This window comes from Nomascus leucogenys, chromosome 9 (genome assembly GCF_006542625.1).
Source record: "Nomascus leucogenys isolate Asia chromosome 9, Asia_NLE_v1, whole genome shotgun sequence".
Lineage (NCBI taxonomy): Eukaryota > Metazoa > Chordata > Mammalia > Primates > Hylobatidae > Nomascus > Nomascus leucogenys.
Window position 1 is genome coordinate 99,431,227 of NC_044389.1, and position 16,852 is coordinate 99,448,078.

Genomic DNA, 16,852 nt, shown 5'->3' on the forward strand with positions numbered 1-16,852 from the left:
TGACTACTCCCTCAGTTATTCTTTTCCACAATATTCAATAGGAATAATTAATGACCGTTTTTGTTTACCTATCTTTTTAAATCTTGAGTTTGCTTTTCTATTGTCTTCTGTAATGAAATGTAGACTCTGGAAACAGGGACATTGCTAAGTACATATTAAGTGCCAGGTGCTCAGAAATATTTGTTGAATGAATGAATGGACATATTCACCAGAATTGTAAGGTTTTCTAAATGTAGGCTTTACTTTGCTTTAATTTTTAGGTAGAACAGAAGAATGTTTTTCCCCTCAAGATCTTAGTGGGAAGTCAACCGCTGCTGTATATTCTTCTGTTTACATATTGCTATAGTGTTTTAGCAGTTAACTATGGTTTTAAATAAGATTTAAGGATTCTGTTAATGCACAACAAAACACACTAACACTTGGTTAGGTGAAAGGCAAAACTCTCTTCCTTCCAACTGCTTCCAACTGCAAATGAGGGAGGGAAGCCAGGCAGGGCCACATGCAGGATTACATCTGGGGACTGGGGTACAGCAAGCTCTAGCCATAAGAGCAGCTTATGTACCTGAAGTGTAGGATGGGGTCAGCTAGATTGCGTGGGCTCCCCTGTGGATTGGCTAATTTGGATAACTCTGGGGGGCTCTTGGGTTATCCCTAGTAGTCTGTCTGGTACCTGACTCCAGGGTGATTAGGGTGATCCCTGGAGTGTGAGAGACCTATAATGGTAGTGGCTGGAGTAAGAACTTAATTAGCTATCTTTTTCAAGGGAATGACTGGCCTCTAGCCAGGGCCTCAAAAGTGAGTCAAGACAGCATTTTTTGAAAAACTGTATGATGCTACAGTGTTCATCTCTATCTGACTTCTCAAATTCTATGTGTATTTTACGTTTACTTTTTATCAGATGCTTGGAGGAATGGCATTAAGGAAGTCATTGAGCTTGTGTTAATTTTGTAAGTCTGAACATTACCCCGTGCTTTGATAAGTGTAGCAGATTTCCCTTTAAAGATGAAATTAACATTTTGCAATATCATTTTGACTATACATGCATTAATACAATTAAGGTGATGAAATAATCTCTTTCTCCTTCCTGCACTCTCTCTCCCTCTCAACACACACATACAAACCAACAAAGAATAAGGTGGCTATGGCTACTTTTGACTCTACTTTAAAAAAAAAAATAGATTTATAACTCACATACCAGAAGATTCACCATTTTAAAGCATACGATTCAGGGCTTTTTAATATATTCACGATGCTCTGCAACCATTACTCCAATCTAATTCCACAATATTTTCCTTACCCACAAAAGGAGCTCTAAACCCATTAGCAGTCACGTGCTCCTCCCACTCAGCCCCTGGAAACCACTACTCTGTTTCTGCCTCTGTGGATTTACCTCTTTTGTACATTTCATAGCAATGGAATCATATGGTATATAGCCTTTCGTTTCTGGCTCCTTTCACTTAGCATAGTGTTTTCATTGTTCATCTGTGTTTTTTACATGTGTTAGTATTTCATTTTTATGACCAAATAATATTCTTTTGTATGTTAAACCAGTTTTATCTGTTCATCAGTTGGGTTGTTTCTACTTTAGCTGTTATGACTAGGGCTGCTGTAAACATTGATGTACAAATTTTTTGTGAACATGTTTTTATTTCTCTTTGGTATATACCAAGGAGCGAAATTACTGGTCATACAGTAATTCTGTTTTTAACTTTCTGAGGAAGTGTTAAACTGTTGTTCAAAGTGATGACATTTATGCATTCAATATATTTTTACTATTATAAAACATTCCATGAGTTTAGCATTCATGTATTCTTTGATCTTATCCTTTTTTTTTTTTTTTACTTCTACCTTAATTTAAATACACACTTTTTCTAAAAGAAAGGTTAATATCTAATCTCTTCACCACACGAGGCACCATGTGATGTGATGGAAATCTATCAGAGTAGAAGTCAGAAAACTTAAGTTCTAATTCTAGCTCTGTACTATTTAGTTGCTTGAGATGAGACCAGGCACAGATCCTGTGTATTTCTCTGGTTCCTTATGTATAAACTGAAGGACTTGCACAGCTCACCTCTAAAATCCTCGTCCACTCTGGAACTGTGATCTTATCTTTCCCTCTTTCTTTGTTCCTTTTCTTTTATTCTTCTCTGCTGTTCCCAAACCATCCTTCCTACTTTACTGGCTCAGCACTGCCACATTATCACATCTAACTCATCCCACCCATCATAGGACAAAGATACTAGTTTCTCTGTCCATGGATACAAAAGAATACCCATTTTCCACTTCCCTTCTAGTGATAAGAATAAATTCCACAGGGCCAGGGTGGTGGTTGAAGCAGGGGCTGCTGGCTGATTAGGAAAGAATTTTTGGGCTGACTGCCGCAAACAGCCACTTGGAATTCCCCAATTATAGGCAGTCTGTAAGAAAAAGGAAAATGCAGCAAATTGTATTGGTAAGATTCGTCATTTTTAAGTTAAAGTTTCTGTCTTCATATGAGAGTGGAATTGAGTGGTGTGAACGTGTTGGGTTTCATAAGTCTATTCTATTTGTTTAGTATTAAGCTTTCTTTTTCTCAGTCACACACACACAATCGTGTCCTCAAGTTTTTGGTTTAGTAATGTTCACAGATGATGTAACCTTGAGAGCAGAGTACAAATATGGCTTTTTATACATTTTAAAGAGACTGTTCGTATTGTGAAACTTTGAACTTACCTTCTATCATGAAGAGTCACATAACAGGACACTTACATACTTAAATGATTTAAATTGTAATTTTTCTGGATTATTTGGGAACAAAGATATTCTTTCCCTTTGATTATTCATAAATATACTCATTTGATAAACTATAATTATTTTCCTTATAAAGTTATTATCGTCAAGTTTATAGTTTTAGGGTTTGAGGTTTCATGCTGAAATTCTAAAAAGTGGTCATTTTATCTAGGAACTTTAGCAAAACCTGAGAGTGACTCTTAGGGCTAAATAGTTATCTCCAGCTGTGTTAAATCTATATTGTTGTTGTTTTAATGTCAAAGCACAATATAAGCTCAGTACTGACAGTCTTCTAACATTCATTTTTACATTCAGCATTTGCTCTCTATGGGTGAAGTGCTCGGGCACAATACATTATTTCAGTTAAATACAAATTGGACACTTTATGCTTCAGATATTTATGGGCAAATATTTAAGAGGCAGTATAAATTTTTAATTTGTTTATTTGTTTTATTTTGCTACATTTGTTCTAGGTTGGTTCTTACTTGAAATCTCCAAAATTCCCTATTTGGATTGTTGGCAGTGAGACTCACCTCACCGTATTTTTTGCCAAGGTATGCTTATAGCAGGATTTTTTTTTAAGTTATGACATCAGGCAAACAAATATTATAAGTTCATATTTGGTTTGGATCTTTGTGCAAACTTCAGTCTATTCCCACAACAAATGAATTGTTCAAAAATCTCAAAAACTAATACTGAAGAACACACTGTTTTCCTGCTCTAAATCTGGAATCTTTTAATCAAAATCTGTCATGATCTAATTATTTCTTTTTCTTTCTTTAGAGCTTTAGCTTTTGATTTTTTTCAGAAATCACTTGTTATGGAGAAAACAATTGAATTTTAAAGTTTTAGATTGCTTTTTTTGTAAGTAGGATAAAAGATTTAACTTGGATGATACATGATATATAAAATGTTTTAATTACAGCATCTCTTGAAAAAATTATAAAATCTGTTAATAATTCAATGGTATTAAAGTCAAATGCTCTTTTAAGATGGAATACTTCCCACAATTTTAATATATACCTGATTACAATATTGAAATAGCTGAAATATATCTGATTATTTCTTTTCTTTTTTTTTTTTTTTGAGATGGAGTCTCACTGTGTTGCCCAGGCTAGAGTGTAATGGCACAATCTCGGCTCATTGCAACCTACGCCTCCTGGGTTCAAGCGATTCTCCCACTTCAGCCTCCCGAGTAGCTGGAACTACAGGTGCGTGCCACCACACGCAGCTAATTGTGTTTTTAGTAGAGACAGTTTCGCCATGTTGGCCAGGCTGGTCTCAAACTCCTGACCTCAAGTGATCTGCCCACCTCGGCCTCCCAAAGTGTTGGGATTACAGGCATGAGCCACTGTGCCCCGCCATATTTGAATATTTCTATTTCAAAATTGTTATAACAAAGCTATTTTTAAATCTCAACTATAATCTGTATGTCATGTTTTTCCACCATTGAGTGGTTAAGAGCTTTGGCCTCAGATGACTTTGGTTTTAATCCCAGCCTTGCCACTTCCTAGCATCTCTCAGCCCCCTTTCCTGTGTCTTTAAAATAGGGATTCGTAATAGTACCTAGCTTTTAGAATTGTCGTCAGGCTTAAATACAAAGTATTCAGCAGTGCCTAGTACAAGTTAAATGCTCAGTACATCTTAGTTGTGGTCATCGTCATCATCATCATCATCATCATCATCATCATTTTTAGTATTCAAGAAACATGTATTAAACATCTCTGGGATCATAGGTAACTTGATAGGTTGCTGAATGTTCGTAGGAAGATACAGAATTGTATTTTTGAGGTTTCTTCATTGTGATGTGCTTACTCCTTGAGCTTTTTGAGCATATATTTATCAATCTAAGTTTATTATTTGTTTCTGTAGAAAGTACAAGTGGTATAAATTATACCCTAGTCTGAATTGACAATGCTAAGTTTCATGAATGTAATTATGTATTGTTGTATTTACTTTTATTGTGTTGGCAAAAGTCCAGATAGGGGTTATAGAGCAAGATACATAATTACCTTTTCTCAAGCACGGAAAGCTTTAAAATTAAACGCTAAAAGTACAGAGTTACTGATACATTGCATTTAGTTTGAAAGCTTTTGCTATTTATTTCCTTCCTGTAGTAGAGAGAGGAAGTTAAAAAGCACAATGTGAACTACAAAAACTGACAATTACTAATTCCTGAGTGAGGATTTCATTTTTTAAATTACCATAAAAGAAAATTAATTCTGACTTACACACAAAAATGTATTTTCAAACCAATTTTTAATCATGTTTATCTGCAACCTTATTCTTTAAGGAAAACTAATTATATGAAACTAAAAGTGTTAAATATAAAAGACTTTTACATCTTAAATTTTATAACTGATATTTAAGAAATGATTTTGTTGTCAGAACAGTAGGACAGATTTCACAGAAGGTATAATAACAAGGAGCAGTGTCAAATGAGCTGTGAGTCTGAGGACATTATCTGAAAAAGTTAGTGATGTTGAGGGAGTTCCTAAGAGTGAAATAGGCCCTTCTTTTTATGACATACACTCGTCCTACCTGTCCTGATACTTTTGTGGTTCCTATAGCACTTGCCCATTGTGCTGTCGCATGTGTCACACAGCACACAGTTTCTAATTCCCATACTGTTTTCTGCGTGTCCCATGGCAGCCATGAACTTTGTCTAGGGCAGGGGCTGTGTCTCGCCCACCTTTTTATTCATAGATCCCCGTCATGTGCAATAACGTGTTGAATTAGAGACGTGGAGTTAAGAGAAAAACACAAAAACTCCTGCCATGTGGATGTAGAACTCTTGAATTTTATACTAATTGTTACTGTTTTGAGACTTACCTGTGTAGTCTCAGGATCTGGTATATAGTCTGGCACACTAGGGGTGGGGGGAATTATTAGTTGAATGAATAAAACTTTTGTACAAATTTCCCGCATTTAGGTTCCAGTGACATTTATATCCCCTAAGAATATTTTACACGACTCATTGTGATGCTTCATTTTGTAGTATCTATAGTTATATACTCTCTTAGAATAGTCGAATTTGGATTGTTTGAGATGTTACCTTTAAGAGGAGTTACCAGTGAAGAGTTGTTTTTTCCTCTTGAAATAAAAGTAAAACAAAGCTGGAAGATCACCTAAATGGTAAATAAGAACAATAATACTTGATCACATTTATTGAGTCCTGTTTTAGATTTGTTAAATGTAAACTGATGTTCATATAGTCTTCACCACGTAAAAAATACTGGAAATTTTGCTCTTCTTAAAATTATAACAAGAACCATTATTCGGCCATTCCTTCTTTAACACTTCTGCATTTGAGCAAGCAGTTTTGGCTATGAGTTTTTCTTTTTTCGTTTTTTTTTTTTTTTTTTTTTGAGTTTTGGTGAGTTGGTTTTATTATACATTCAGTGGCCTGAAACAACATTGTTTTAATATTTCCCCAGCAGTTCCTTGTAAATATTTGTCTTTTTTTATAAAACTGATATGTTTGATGGTGTATTTCATGTGCTGACTTCTTTGTTCTGGTTACAACTAAGTAAAAAAGTATATTTTATTTGCATAATTTGTAAGGCAGTCTGTAATTTGGCGTTGTGAAATGCCTGTGAAGAACAGTGGAATTCTTCGTGTGCCTTACGCAGTGAAGGTGGTAATATTTGCAGGTGTCTTCATTCATTCATATACTCATTTATGAGCTTTTTACTGGACTACAGTATGTGCCTGGCATTACGCCAGGTGTTGTGAATACAGTAGTGAGCAAAAATAGATATGGGTCTGTTCTTAATGGAGATGGACATTCTCCTTGAGTTACTCAAGGATATCCAAATAACCACATAAATTTACTAGTGTGATGCATGCTGACAAAGCACAGGTCCATAATGCTATAAGAATTTATTGTAGTTTTGGAAAATTGGGATGTTTACTTGAAAAATTGATGCCTAAAATGAGAACCTGAGGTATCAGATTAAACCAGAGGAAGAGAGGGGAAAGAGCATTCTCTACATCACAAATAGAGCAAATTCATGCCTGAAGAAAGAAGGACAGACAGACAGATGAACTGGGGTGAGAACAAACTGAAAGACAAGGGCTGGAGGGAGCACTGAGAATTAGGGGGACAAGATGAGGCTGGATGAATAGCAGGCCATGTTACTCTTTGATACTAAGAGTTAGGACAACTGGACTTCTTAAAAATTGGTAGTGGGAGTAGTTTTGGGGGAGGTGGGAAGGAAGGGAACAGGATTAAATTCACATTTGGAAAAGATACCTCTGGCTAATTGTGGAGAATGGATATATTGAAGGATAACCCAGGAAATAGGTAAACAAGACTTCTCTAGTTGTATTTCAGGTAAGCAAAGAGTGTAATTTGGTCCAGGGTAGTGAGGTAGAGAGGAATAAAGTGCATGGATTTCAGAAATTTACTCCTGAGGTAGAATGACAGGACTGGGTGATGGACAGGATTTGGCAGCGGAAGGGTAGAAATGTCTAATAAAATAGGTGTGGCTAACGATTAGATCTTAGAGCTTTAGAAAATGTGTACTTAGCAGCTTTGCTGTTGTTGAATGTAACTGCTTGTTATTAAAGCAATTTGTTCACTATATGCACATCACATAATAAGTGGGATTGGGGAAATGAGAAGTACCTCTCAGACAGGCGTGTGGAGAGCTATGCTGTAGCTTCTCTGACATCACTTTCTTCTTGTATTTCCCTCCAAAGAGCAGTGATGGGAGACAGTCTATTATGTAGACTGATGCATCATGTAAAAACTGCTTAGTTTTTAAATTTAAACTTAGCACTAGTGAGAGCTGTCAGAATCCTTTGACCCACATCCCTTCTTTATGTCAAAGGAACCAGTCCATAGAGGAATTAAAAACTTTTCTGATGTTGCATGGGTAGGAAGGTAGAAATGTGATAGCTAAGATAGAGTAAAATATCAGAAGCTGTATTGAATTTAACCTTCTGTATGGGGTAAAAAGATATGTGTTAAGTGAATTAATAAAGTAAAAGATGTTGTGAGTAATACTTAATGCATGAATAATTGAGAAGGGATAATTATACTATTTCCCAGAAATTACAGAACATTGAAATTTATAGAATAAGATTTTGCTTTATTAAAATCAAGAATTGGCCGGGCGCAGGGGCTCATGCCTGTAATCCTAACACTTTGGGAAGCCGAGGCAGATGAATCACCTGAGGTCGGGAGTTCGAGACCAGCCTGGCCAACATGGCAAAACCCGTCTCTACTAAGAATACAAAAATTAGCTGGGCTTGGTGGTGGGCACCTGTAATCCCAGCTACTCAGGAGGCTGAAGCAGGAGAATCACTTGAACCCAGGGGACGGAGGTTGCAGTGAGCCGAGATTGTGCCACTTCACTCCAGCCTGGGCGAAGGAGCAAGACTCCATCTCAAAAAAATAAAAATAAAAATAATAAAATTTTAAAAATGAAGAATTAAGCATTGTTGCAAATGTACATGAAAAACTGAATTAAGCATCTAATTAGAAAGTTTTATTCTTAAGTTTTAGGTTATAAGTACTAGTTTTATATGTCCTATACACATGTAATTAAATTTTTGTAGGAATGAAAGCTTCATGTATTAGACCCTAGTAGTAAGGAGAAAGTGCACATCTGTTACTTTTTTTCCTGAAGCAAATTAATTGCTGTGGGCAAAAATTATGAGTAATGTTAACTATATTATAGGTAAGATGAAGCACAAATTGACATTTTCTTAAATAGTAGCAGTTTTGAGTTCTATTCATTTTTCATGATTTAAAATTATTTCTTTTAAATCGGTGACATTCAAATACATATACCACTACTTTAAATACATTGCAGTTTTGGAATAATTTGTGTTTGTGTTGTGTTAGAAGTAAATATCACCTCCAAATTTTCACAAATATTCATCTATACATAGTCTCGTGACTAGCACTGAAAATACTGTGATGTCAAGTGGTTGATGGCTTTGGCTCCTTTTTCTAAATTTTGTAAGTAAATTTTTCAAAAAATATATTTTGGTGTATTTATATACAGGATGAACTAAGGTCTCAGCGATTAAATGTGATGAAAGTAGTGTAGTATATTGGCTAAGTTTTGAAATTATAGCATTTTTCTTTCTCAGAAAAAATATCTTTGACATTTCAACTTTGGTTTTATTGTGAATTATGTTTATTTAAATTTGACTTGATTTTCTTATTGAGTTGTTTTTTCTTTTCTTCTGTACCGTTATTCCTAACTTACTTTCCTTTAGAAGTCGAGGCTTGTGGCCCATGTTCATTTGCGTTATCAAAATAATCGGCATAGTTTGAAAACTGAATTTTTCCACATCTTTGTCAATACCGGATTTTTAAAATTATTATTACAATCATCCAGTGGGTGTTAAGTGGTAATTGTAATTTTGATTTGCATTTCCCTAATGACTAATGAGCATCTTTTTATGTGATTGTCGTCCACTTCTACATCTTCTTTGGATTAACGTCTGTTCAGGTCCTTCACCTGTTTTTTAATTGGGTTGTTTGTCTTTTTGTTATTGAGTTATAAGAGTTTTTTAATATATTCTGGGTACTAGATTCATACTGTGTATTTACTTGTTTCCTATATTATCTGTCTTTCTCAGTAGTAAGCTCTGTGAAGGCAGGATTTTTGTGTTTTGTCACCTACTGTTTGCCAGTTCCTAGAGCAGTGCCAGGCATAGTGTAGGTGCTCAATGGCTTTTTGTTGACCACATACATTATTGAACACACTGTAGATCAATCTTTAAAAAATTGTGAGATAACTATGTTATTACTTGATAAGTTGGGGGTCGGGAGGTGCGCTTAAGATTGCTGAATAGTCTTGGATCATCAGAATTCAATAGATCTCTATCTTACGTGAAGGGCAAATAGAAAAACTAGCTTTTGCTAGCCTACATGACCAACTCAAACCACCTGTATTATTGATTAGAAACAGCTGTCATGAGTATTTACAAATAAGCTTTGTCAAACTACCTATATGCTGTAACATATTAAAAATTTACTTTCATGATTTGAGGATGGTTAAGAAAATTGTTTCCGTCCAGTGAAACAACCCCTTAACTATCTGTTTTTGTTTTTGAAATGAACAATTTACTTTTAGGACTTAAAGTAATTAAATATAATTTTTTTAAAGGGCACTAGTATAGGTTCATGATTTTAATTTTCAGCGCCAAAGTATTTACTTAATGTACTTACCACTTTGTATTTGATATATCCAGTGACCCAGAATTTACCTTTTTAATTGTACTGAAGCCCTCTTCCTGACCTATAATCATCCAACACATTTTGTAGGATTAAAAGAGATTTTTCACAAGTCAGTTTTACTTGAAAATCATCATTAAAAATAAATTTAATAATTTTATGAACAGGTTGTAAAAATGTTCAGGTTAATCATTTATAACATTTCTTTCATGAAGAAATATAATTTTAAGTTTTTAAATTTAAACTGCCGTGTTTTATAAATCATCTTTTCTGTCTGATATAGACAAAGTCATCTTTTCTTACTAACCCTCTGTCTCTGTCAAACAACAAAACTGTTATTGTACTCCTTCACATAGTATCCTAAGGAATCTGGTTGTGAGAAATGCATCAAAGCCACCCTATGTAAATGAGAGTTTTATAGTTACTACTGAGGGAGAATATCACAGAATCTAACTTCAGGAACCTTATAGGAACTGGAGAGTCATCAAGCAGCAGGGTTCCCACAGAACTTCTAATAAGAGGATACGGATGAGGTGAAATGCAGTACATAAATGGACCTCTTCAAAGAGGGAAACTTAATTCCTATTAAGTACGATGGAGAACTTTCCAAGCAGGTCATCTGAGCTATGGCAGAACAAAGGTCTGTACATGGAGACAGAATGTGCCCTGTGGGCATGGGTCTTCAGAAATTGTGTCATGGCACTTTCAATGAGGTTACTTGAAAACATGCGAACCTACTGCACAGGTAAAAAGAAACGTATTTTGAAAAGTAGACGCTTAAGGAATACAGAACTTAAACTTAACTTTTTGAATTGTTTTTCCTTAATTTCAGAAGGAAAAACTATCTCTTATTAGATGAAGGCTGTGTAACATTTGTTTTATAATATGTTAAATATGTTAGGAGTCAGGTCTTTCATAATAATACATAATTATTTAAGTGTTCAAACATTAGGGCATTTGTCCTCTTTTTTCTCCCTAACCATCGTTTTCCTCATTGATTCTTCGTCTTTTATTTTTATATTTGGGTTTTAAGAATAATTTATTTGGGTCACTTTCTTAATTCCCCTTGAATTGGGAACTAATTAGGAAATTTTCAATGCAAATTCAAAATGGGCACTTTAAATCTGAAAATCTACTTTAAATATTACTAGAATTTAGAATGTATAAAATGGAAGCCATAATAAATGCCTTTTTTGTTTTGATTGTGCATTTGAATCTCAATGTGGAGTGACAGCTGTTGATCCAATATAAAAATAGTTGGACCCTACCTATAGCATCTAGTTTCATCTTCAGAAAATCAGTGGCTAATTTGCTTGGTACTCCATTTAAATTCTCCATTGAAGTTGGGGAGATGAGTTTTACATCCCTTTTTTGTTCTCTTTTATAGTTATAAAGGGATTCTATGTGTGTGCAGAACTTCACCTTTGACCTTTCCTTTGATAAAAGCAGTTTTCTTGTCAGGTATGAACACATGAAAATCCATGACAGAACTGTTTATATAAAGAAACTGAATTTAATGCTAAGGAGGAAAAAATTATGTAACTGCTGCTATGTGAGCTGACATTGTTCTTCCAGTGCGATCTGTTACTGGGAATGTAGGGAGAATTATTTCTACAGCACAAGCTGCTTTTATTACTCCTTGGTATAACAGGAAAAACACTGCAATGAACTGTTAGAGCCTTTCTGTCTTAGGTGTTTAAAAATTGGACAGTTCTACTTCGACATTTCTCTGCATGTAATAAAACGGTGTTAAGGAAAAGTAGTAAAGTGATGCTTTATACACTTTACTCTTCCAAGAAAATTCACAGTTGGCATTTTGTGTTTTATTGCAGTTTAGTTACCTCATCTTTTTATCTTAAGTAAATTCTGGAGTTTGTGCATATATTGAGATTTCGTGCCTCATCTAATACAGAAAGGAAATAGGGAAAATGCTAATGTATTTGTTCTTGTAGTTTAATCATGGCTTATGTGACTTTTAACACCATAAAATAGCAACTTAAAGGATCCTGAAGTTAATCTCTTATCTGAACTACTTGGAAAGTCTGGGTAGACATCTGGACATCTTAATTATTCTCAATGATTTGAATTATTATAAGCATGTAAATTGTTTTTTTCTTTTTTTTATTATTATACTTCAGGTTTTAGGGTACATGTGCACAATGTGCAGGTTTGTTACATATGTATCCATATGCCATGTTGGTTTGCTGCACCCATTAACTCGTCATTTAGCATTAGGTATATCTCCTAATGCTGTCCCTCCCCCCTCCCCCCACCCCACAACAGTCCCCGGAGTGTGATGTTCCCCTTCCTGTGTCCATGAGTTCTCATTGTTCAATTCCCACCTATGAGTGAGAACATGCGGTGTTTGGTTTTTTGTCCTTGCGATAGTTTACTGAGAATGATGTTTTCCAGTTTCATCCATGTCCCTACAAAGGACATGAACTCATCATTTTTTATGGCTGCATAGTATTCCATGGTGTATATGTGCCACATTTTCTTAATCCAGTCTATCATTGTTGGACATTTGGGTTGATTCCAAGTCTTTGCTATTGTGAATAGTGCCGCAATAAACATACGTGTGCATGTGTCTTTATAGCAGCATGATTTATAGTCCTTTGGGTATATACCCAGTAATGGGATGGCTGGGTCAAATGGTATCTCTAATTCTAGATCCCTGAGGAATCGCCACACTGACTTCCACAATGGTTGAACTAGTTTACAGTCCCACCAACAGTGTAAAAGTGTTCCTATTTCTCCACATCCTCTCCAGCACCTGTTGTTTCCTGACTTTTTTTTTTTTTTTTTTTTTTTGAGACAGAGTCTTGCTCTGTCGCCCAGGCTAGAGTGCAGTGGCGCAATCTCGGCTCACTGCAAGCTCCGCCTCCCGGGTTCACGCCATTCTCCTGCCTCAGCCTCTCCGAGTAGCTGGGACTACAGGCGCCCACCACCACGCCCGGCTAATTTTTTGTATTTTTTAGTAGAGACGGGGTTTCACCATGGTCTCGATCTCCTGACCTCGTGATCCACCCGCCTCGGCCTCCCAAAGTGCTGGGATTACAAGCGTGAGCCACCGTGCCTGGCCTCCTGACTTTTTAATGATGGCCATTCTAACTGTTGTGAGATGGTATCTCATTGTGGTTTTGATTTGCATTTCTCTGATGGCCAGTGATGATGAGCATTTTTTCATATGTTTTTTGGCTGCATAAATGTCTTCTTTTGAGAAGTGTCTGTTCATGTCCTTTGCCCACTTTTTGATGGGGTTGTTTGTTTTTGTCTTGCAAATTTGTTTGAGTTCATTGTAGATTCTGGATATTAGCCCTTTGTCAGATGAGCAGGTTGCAAAAATTTTCTCCCATTCTGTAGGTTGCCTGTTCACTCTGATGGTAGTTTCTTTTGCTGTGCAGAAGCTCTTTAGTTTAATTAGATCCCATTTGTCAATTTTGGCTTTTGTTGCCATTGCTTTTGGTGTTTTAGACATGAAGTCCTTGCCCACACCTGTGTCCTGAATGGTATTGCCTAGGTTTTCTTGTAGGGTTTTAATGGTTTTAGGTCTAACATTTAAGTCTTTAATCCATCTTGAATTAATTTTTGTATAAGGTGTAAGGAAGGGATCCAGTTTCAGCTTTCTACATATGGCTAGCCAGTTTTCCCAGCACCATTTATTAAATAGGCAATCCTTTCCCCATTTCTTGTTTTTGTCAGGTTTGTCAAAGATCAGATAGTTGTAGATATGCAGCATTACTTCTGAGGGCTCTGTTCTGTTCCATTGATCTATGTCTCTGTTGTGGTACCAGTACCATGCTGTTTTGGTTACTGTAGCCTTGTAGTATAGTTTGAAGTCAGGTAGCGTGATGCCTCCAGCTTTGTTCTTTTGGCTTAGGATTGACTTGGTGATGCGGGCTCTTTTTTGGTTCCATATGAACTTTAAAGTAGTTTTTTCCAATTCTGTGAAGAAAGTCATTGGTAGCTTGATGGGGATGGCATTGAATCTATAAATTACCTTGGGCAGTATGGCCATTTTCACGATATTGATTCTTCCAACCCATGAGCATGGAATGCATGTAAATTTTTAATCACAAACTCTTTCCTACCTGCTTAGCACACTTTGGGGCTGTCCCCCATCAGCAATCTAGGATTATGCCAATGACTTGTACCACCATAATACTAAAGCTTTTTATTTTTAATTATTTTGACCAGAAATCTTTCAAAATATAAATATTCTTGCCTCCTTAAGCCCAGTGAACATCAATTACCCTTATGTACTCTTTGCCTTATGCAGCTGTATTTGTATACCTGGTTTTTGTGATTTCCTTGAATTTTCTTTTTCTGTTAATTATTACTTCTCAGTCATCAGTGATGTCAGCCTTCCTGGAAGAAGTCTCTCTCTTCTACTGAATTTTTCTTTTTCTACTACAGTAGTATCCAAATAATTGTCTAAAGATAAAATACTGATGGAAGAGCCTAGAAGTATTCTGTTAGGAATGAAGCTTGTGAGTTTTAATTAAGAGTCAGTATCATTAAGCCCACACCCCTAGCTATCTGTTCAAAATTGATAGAAAAAAATTGTAGCCAGTAGAATTGATAACAGTACAAAAAAAAGGTCTTATATGGTTAATAGATGACCGTCACTAAGTCTTACTAAGTTTAATTTGGGGGATTTTTGTGTGTGTTTGCACATACTTTGCTTATGTTATCCTCTGCCCACCATGCGCTTATCAAAATCTTGCTCAGCATTCCTGGTCCAACCTTCCACCATTCGTATTGTGTCCGCTGATTCTCCTACTCTCTTGCTCTTGTTCTTTCTTCGAACTTCCTACCTTCTTGTGGCACTAACTGATTTCCCACACTACCTACTGTCACATACATTCAGTATTGTGGTAAGTACTGTTGAAACGTAAGGAGTAATAATACATGGTAATAGTTTACTGCGAACATTTACTGAATGTTGTCTGTGTGTTAGGCAGTATGCTAATTAATCATCTCAGGAGCATTCCTCATTTAATCCTCAAACCAACCCTGTGAGCTGCGTGCCGTTTTCATCTGCGTGTTACAGCCTGGGGCCAATGAGAAAAATGACATCTCCAAAGTTAGATACTAGTGAGTACCAAGGCAGGATTCAAACTCCAGTCTTCCAACTTCTGAGCTATGCATTTAACTACTTCCCTCCTTTAAGAAAACAACTCATTCTGCTAGAGTAGAGTAGACCCTGGAAGAGGGAAGAAATAGGTGTAGAAGAGATTACACTTGAATGAAAGGACATGGTAACTTTGAGACTGATATGAAATGAAGGCTGTATAGATGTAGTGTTATAATGGGAAAGTTAATACTGTATTTGGGGAATAGTAATTGGTAGATTATAGCTAAACCATACTAGTTGTGCTAGGATATTAAGATGAAAGCAAAGGTTGACGATCAGCTATAGGACCAGCTTGAATAATCAGATTTATTTACAAATCACCCTTACTATATGAAAGTCTGTCTTGATATGGAAAGCTAAACAGGAATATCCATGGCATGAATGTAAAGCAAATTCATGGAAGTAGAGCAGCCTTCTCAATCAACAATCAAAGCTTCTCTGTACAGCCATGATAAAATTTTAAATTATTAATGTGAGTACTGTGACTAATTTGTAATCATGCAAAACTTGTTTAAAATTGTAGAAAAGGAGGTAAGATTGGTTGGAGGCCCTCACATTGTGTTCATACTAATCCAAGCCTCCCAAGGTTAAATTATTGGTATTGAGTGGACTACAGTCTCAGTAATCTTCTTAAGCATTCATTTTCATAGGAAACATGAAGTCTGTGTATGTGGAGATTCCTCCATGTGCAGCTTACATTGTTAAGGTCAGAGTCACTGGGTAGCATGAGGGAAGACACAAGAGGAAAATGTAGACTGTTCTCAATAGGAAGATCAAATAGAGTACATGGGGCACAAGCAACATACAGCCCCAGCCAGAATATTAGGTTTTAATGCCCTTTGCCAGCTTGCTGCAGTAACCAACAACCCTGACATTTCAGTCATGTACACAGTGGTATTCAAGAAGGGGGAGATGAGAACAGCCCACCCTGCGGGTAGAAGGAGTATTTGACTACTGACATTGGTTAGATTTGCCTGCATGTGGTGATGGCAAAAAGGAATTTGAGAATGTTTTAACGTCTCTAAAAACAATGTGCCCTCTTTTTGGCTGTACTGGAGCACACCACTGCCACCATACCTCTCTCCCCAACACACCCAGCCCAAAGCTTACCGCCCTCATAAGTTACATGTCGGCTGCAGGTGTGCTCCACGTGTCTCTTTTATTTTAAGATCTGGGCTGAAGGAGTAGCCTCTGCCTGGAATGTGCAGTTCTCATAAGAGAGGGAAAAGAACAAGACTTCTGGCCAAACCAGATAGTGGCACTTAAAGTTTCTGCTAGGACCTAGCATAATGTCACTCCCAGTTATATTTCTCTGGCTGAATCTGATGTCAATGAGGCAAGGAAGTAGGCCCCTTTCAGAGAAAAGTACTTCAGGTCACTTAGCAACAGACAGTGACAAATAATCCTCTTAGAAGGAGGAAGCAGCAACTAATTGGGAACAATAATATTATCTACCACCATCGATTACCTTGTATCACTAGGTGATTGAACAGTTTAATTCCAGTGATACGAAGAGTCCTAACTTTGAAATAAAGAGGAACTTTATTTTTTCAGGTACCTCTATCTGTATTACCAGTATAACTAACTATTCACCATTCACCAGAAACCTTTTAAAATGTAACATTAACTATCCTTCTAAACACCTACTGAATTATAAGGCCTGTGTACAGTGAGTTGGCTGGGGATAAGTAATTCATTACTGAAAAGGTCTTTAAAGTTTATTCATTAAGCCTTTCATCATTATGAAG

General features: G+C 36.2%; 1 protein-coding gene across 4 annotated transcripts in view; it reads left to right on the plus strand.

The window, feature by feature from the left end:
* Positions 1-16,852, plus strand: part of MINDY3 (MINDY lysine 48 deubiquitinase 3) — an 83,553-nt gene that overhangs the window by 40,054 nt on the left and 26,647 nt on the right. For 3 of the 4 annotated variants that reach the window (XM_030819252.1, XM_003257679.4, XM_030819250.1), the window contains one exon: positions 3,243-3,323. The exons of the other annotated variant lie outside the window; for it this stretch is intronic. In XM_030819252.1, the coding sequence (XP_030675112.1) occupies positions 3,243-3,323 (81 nt within the window). The remainder of the gene's footprint in view (positions 1-3,242; positions 3,324-16,852) is intronic. 4 annotated transcript variants of the gene reach the window in all.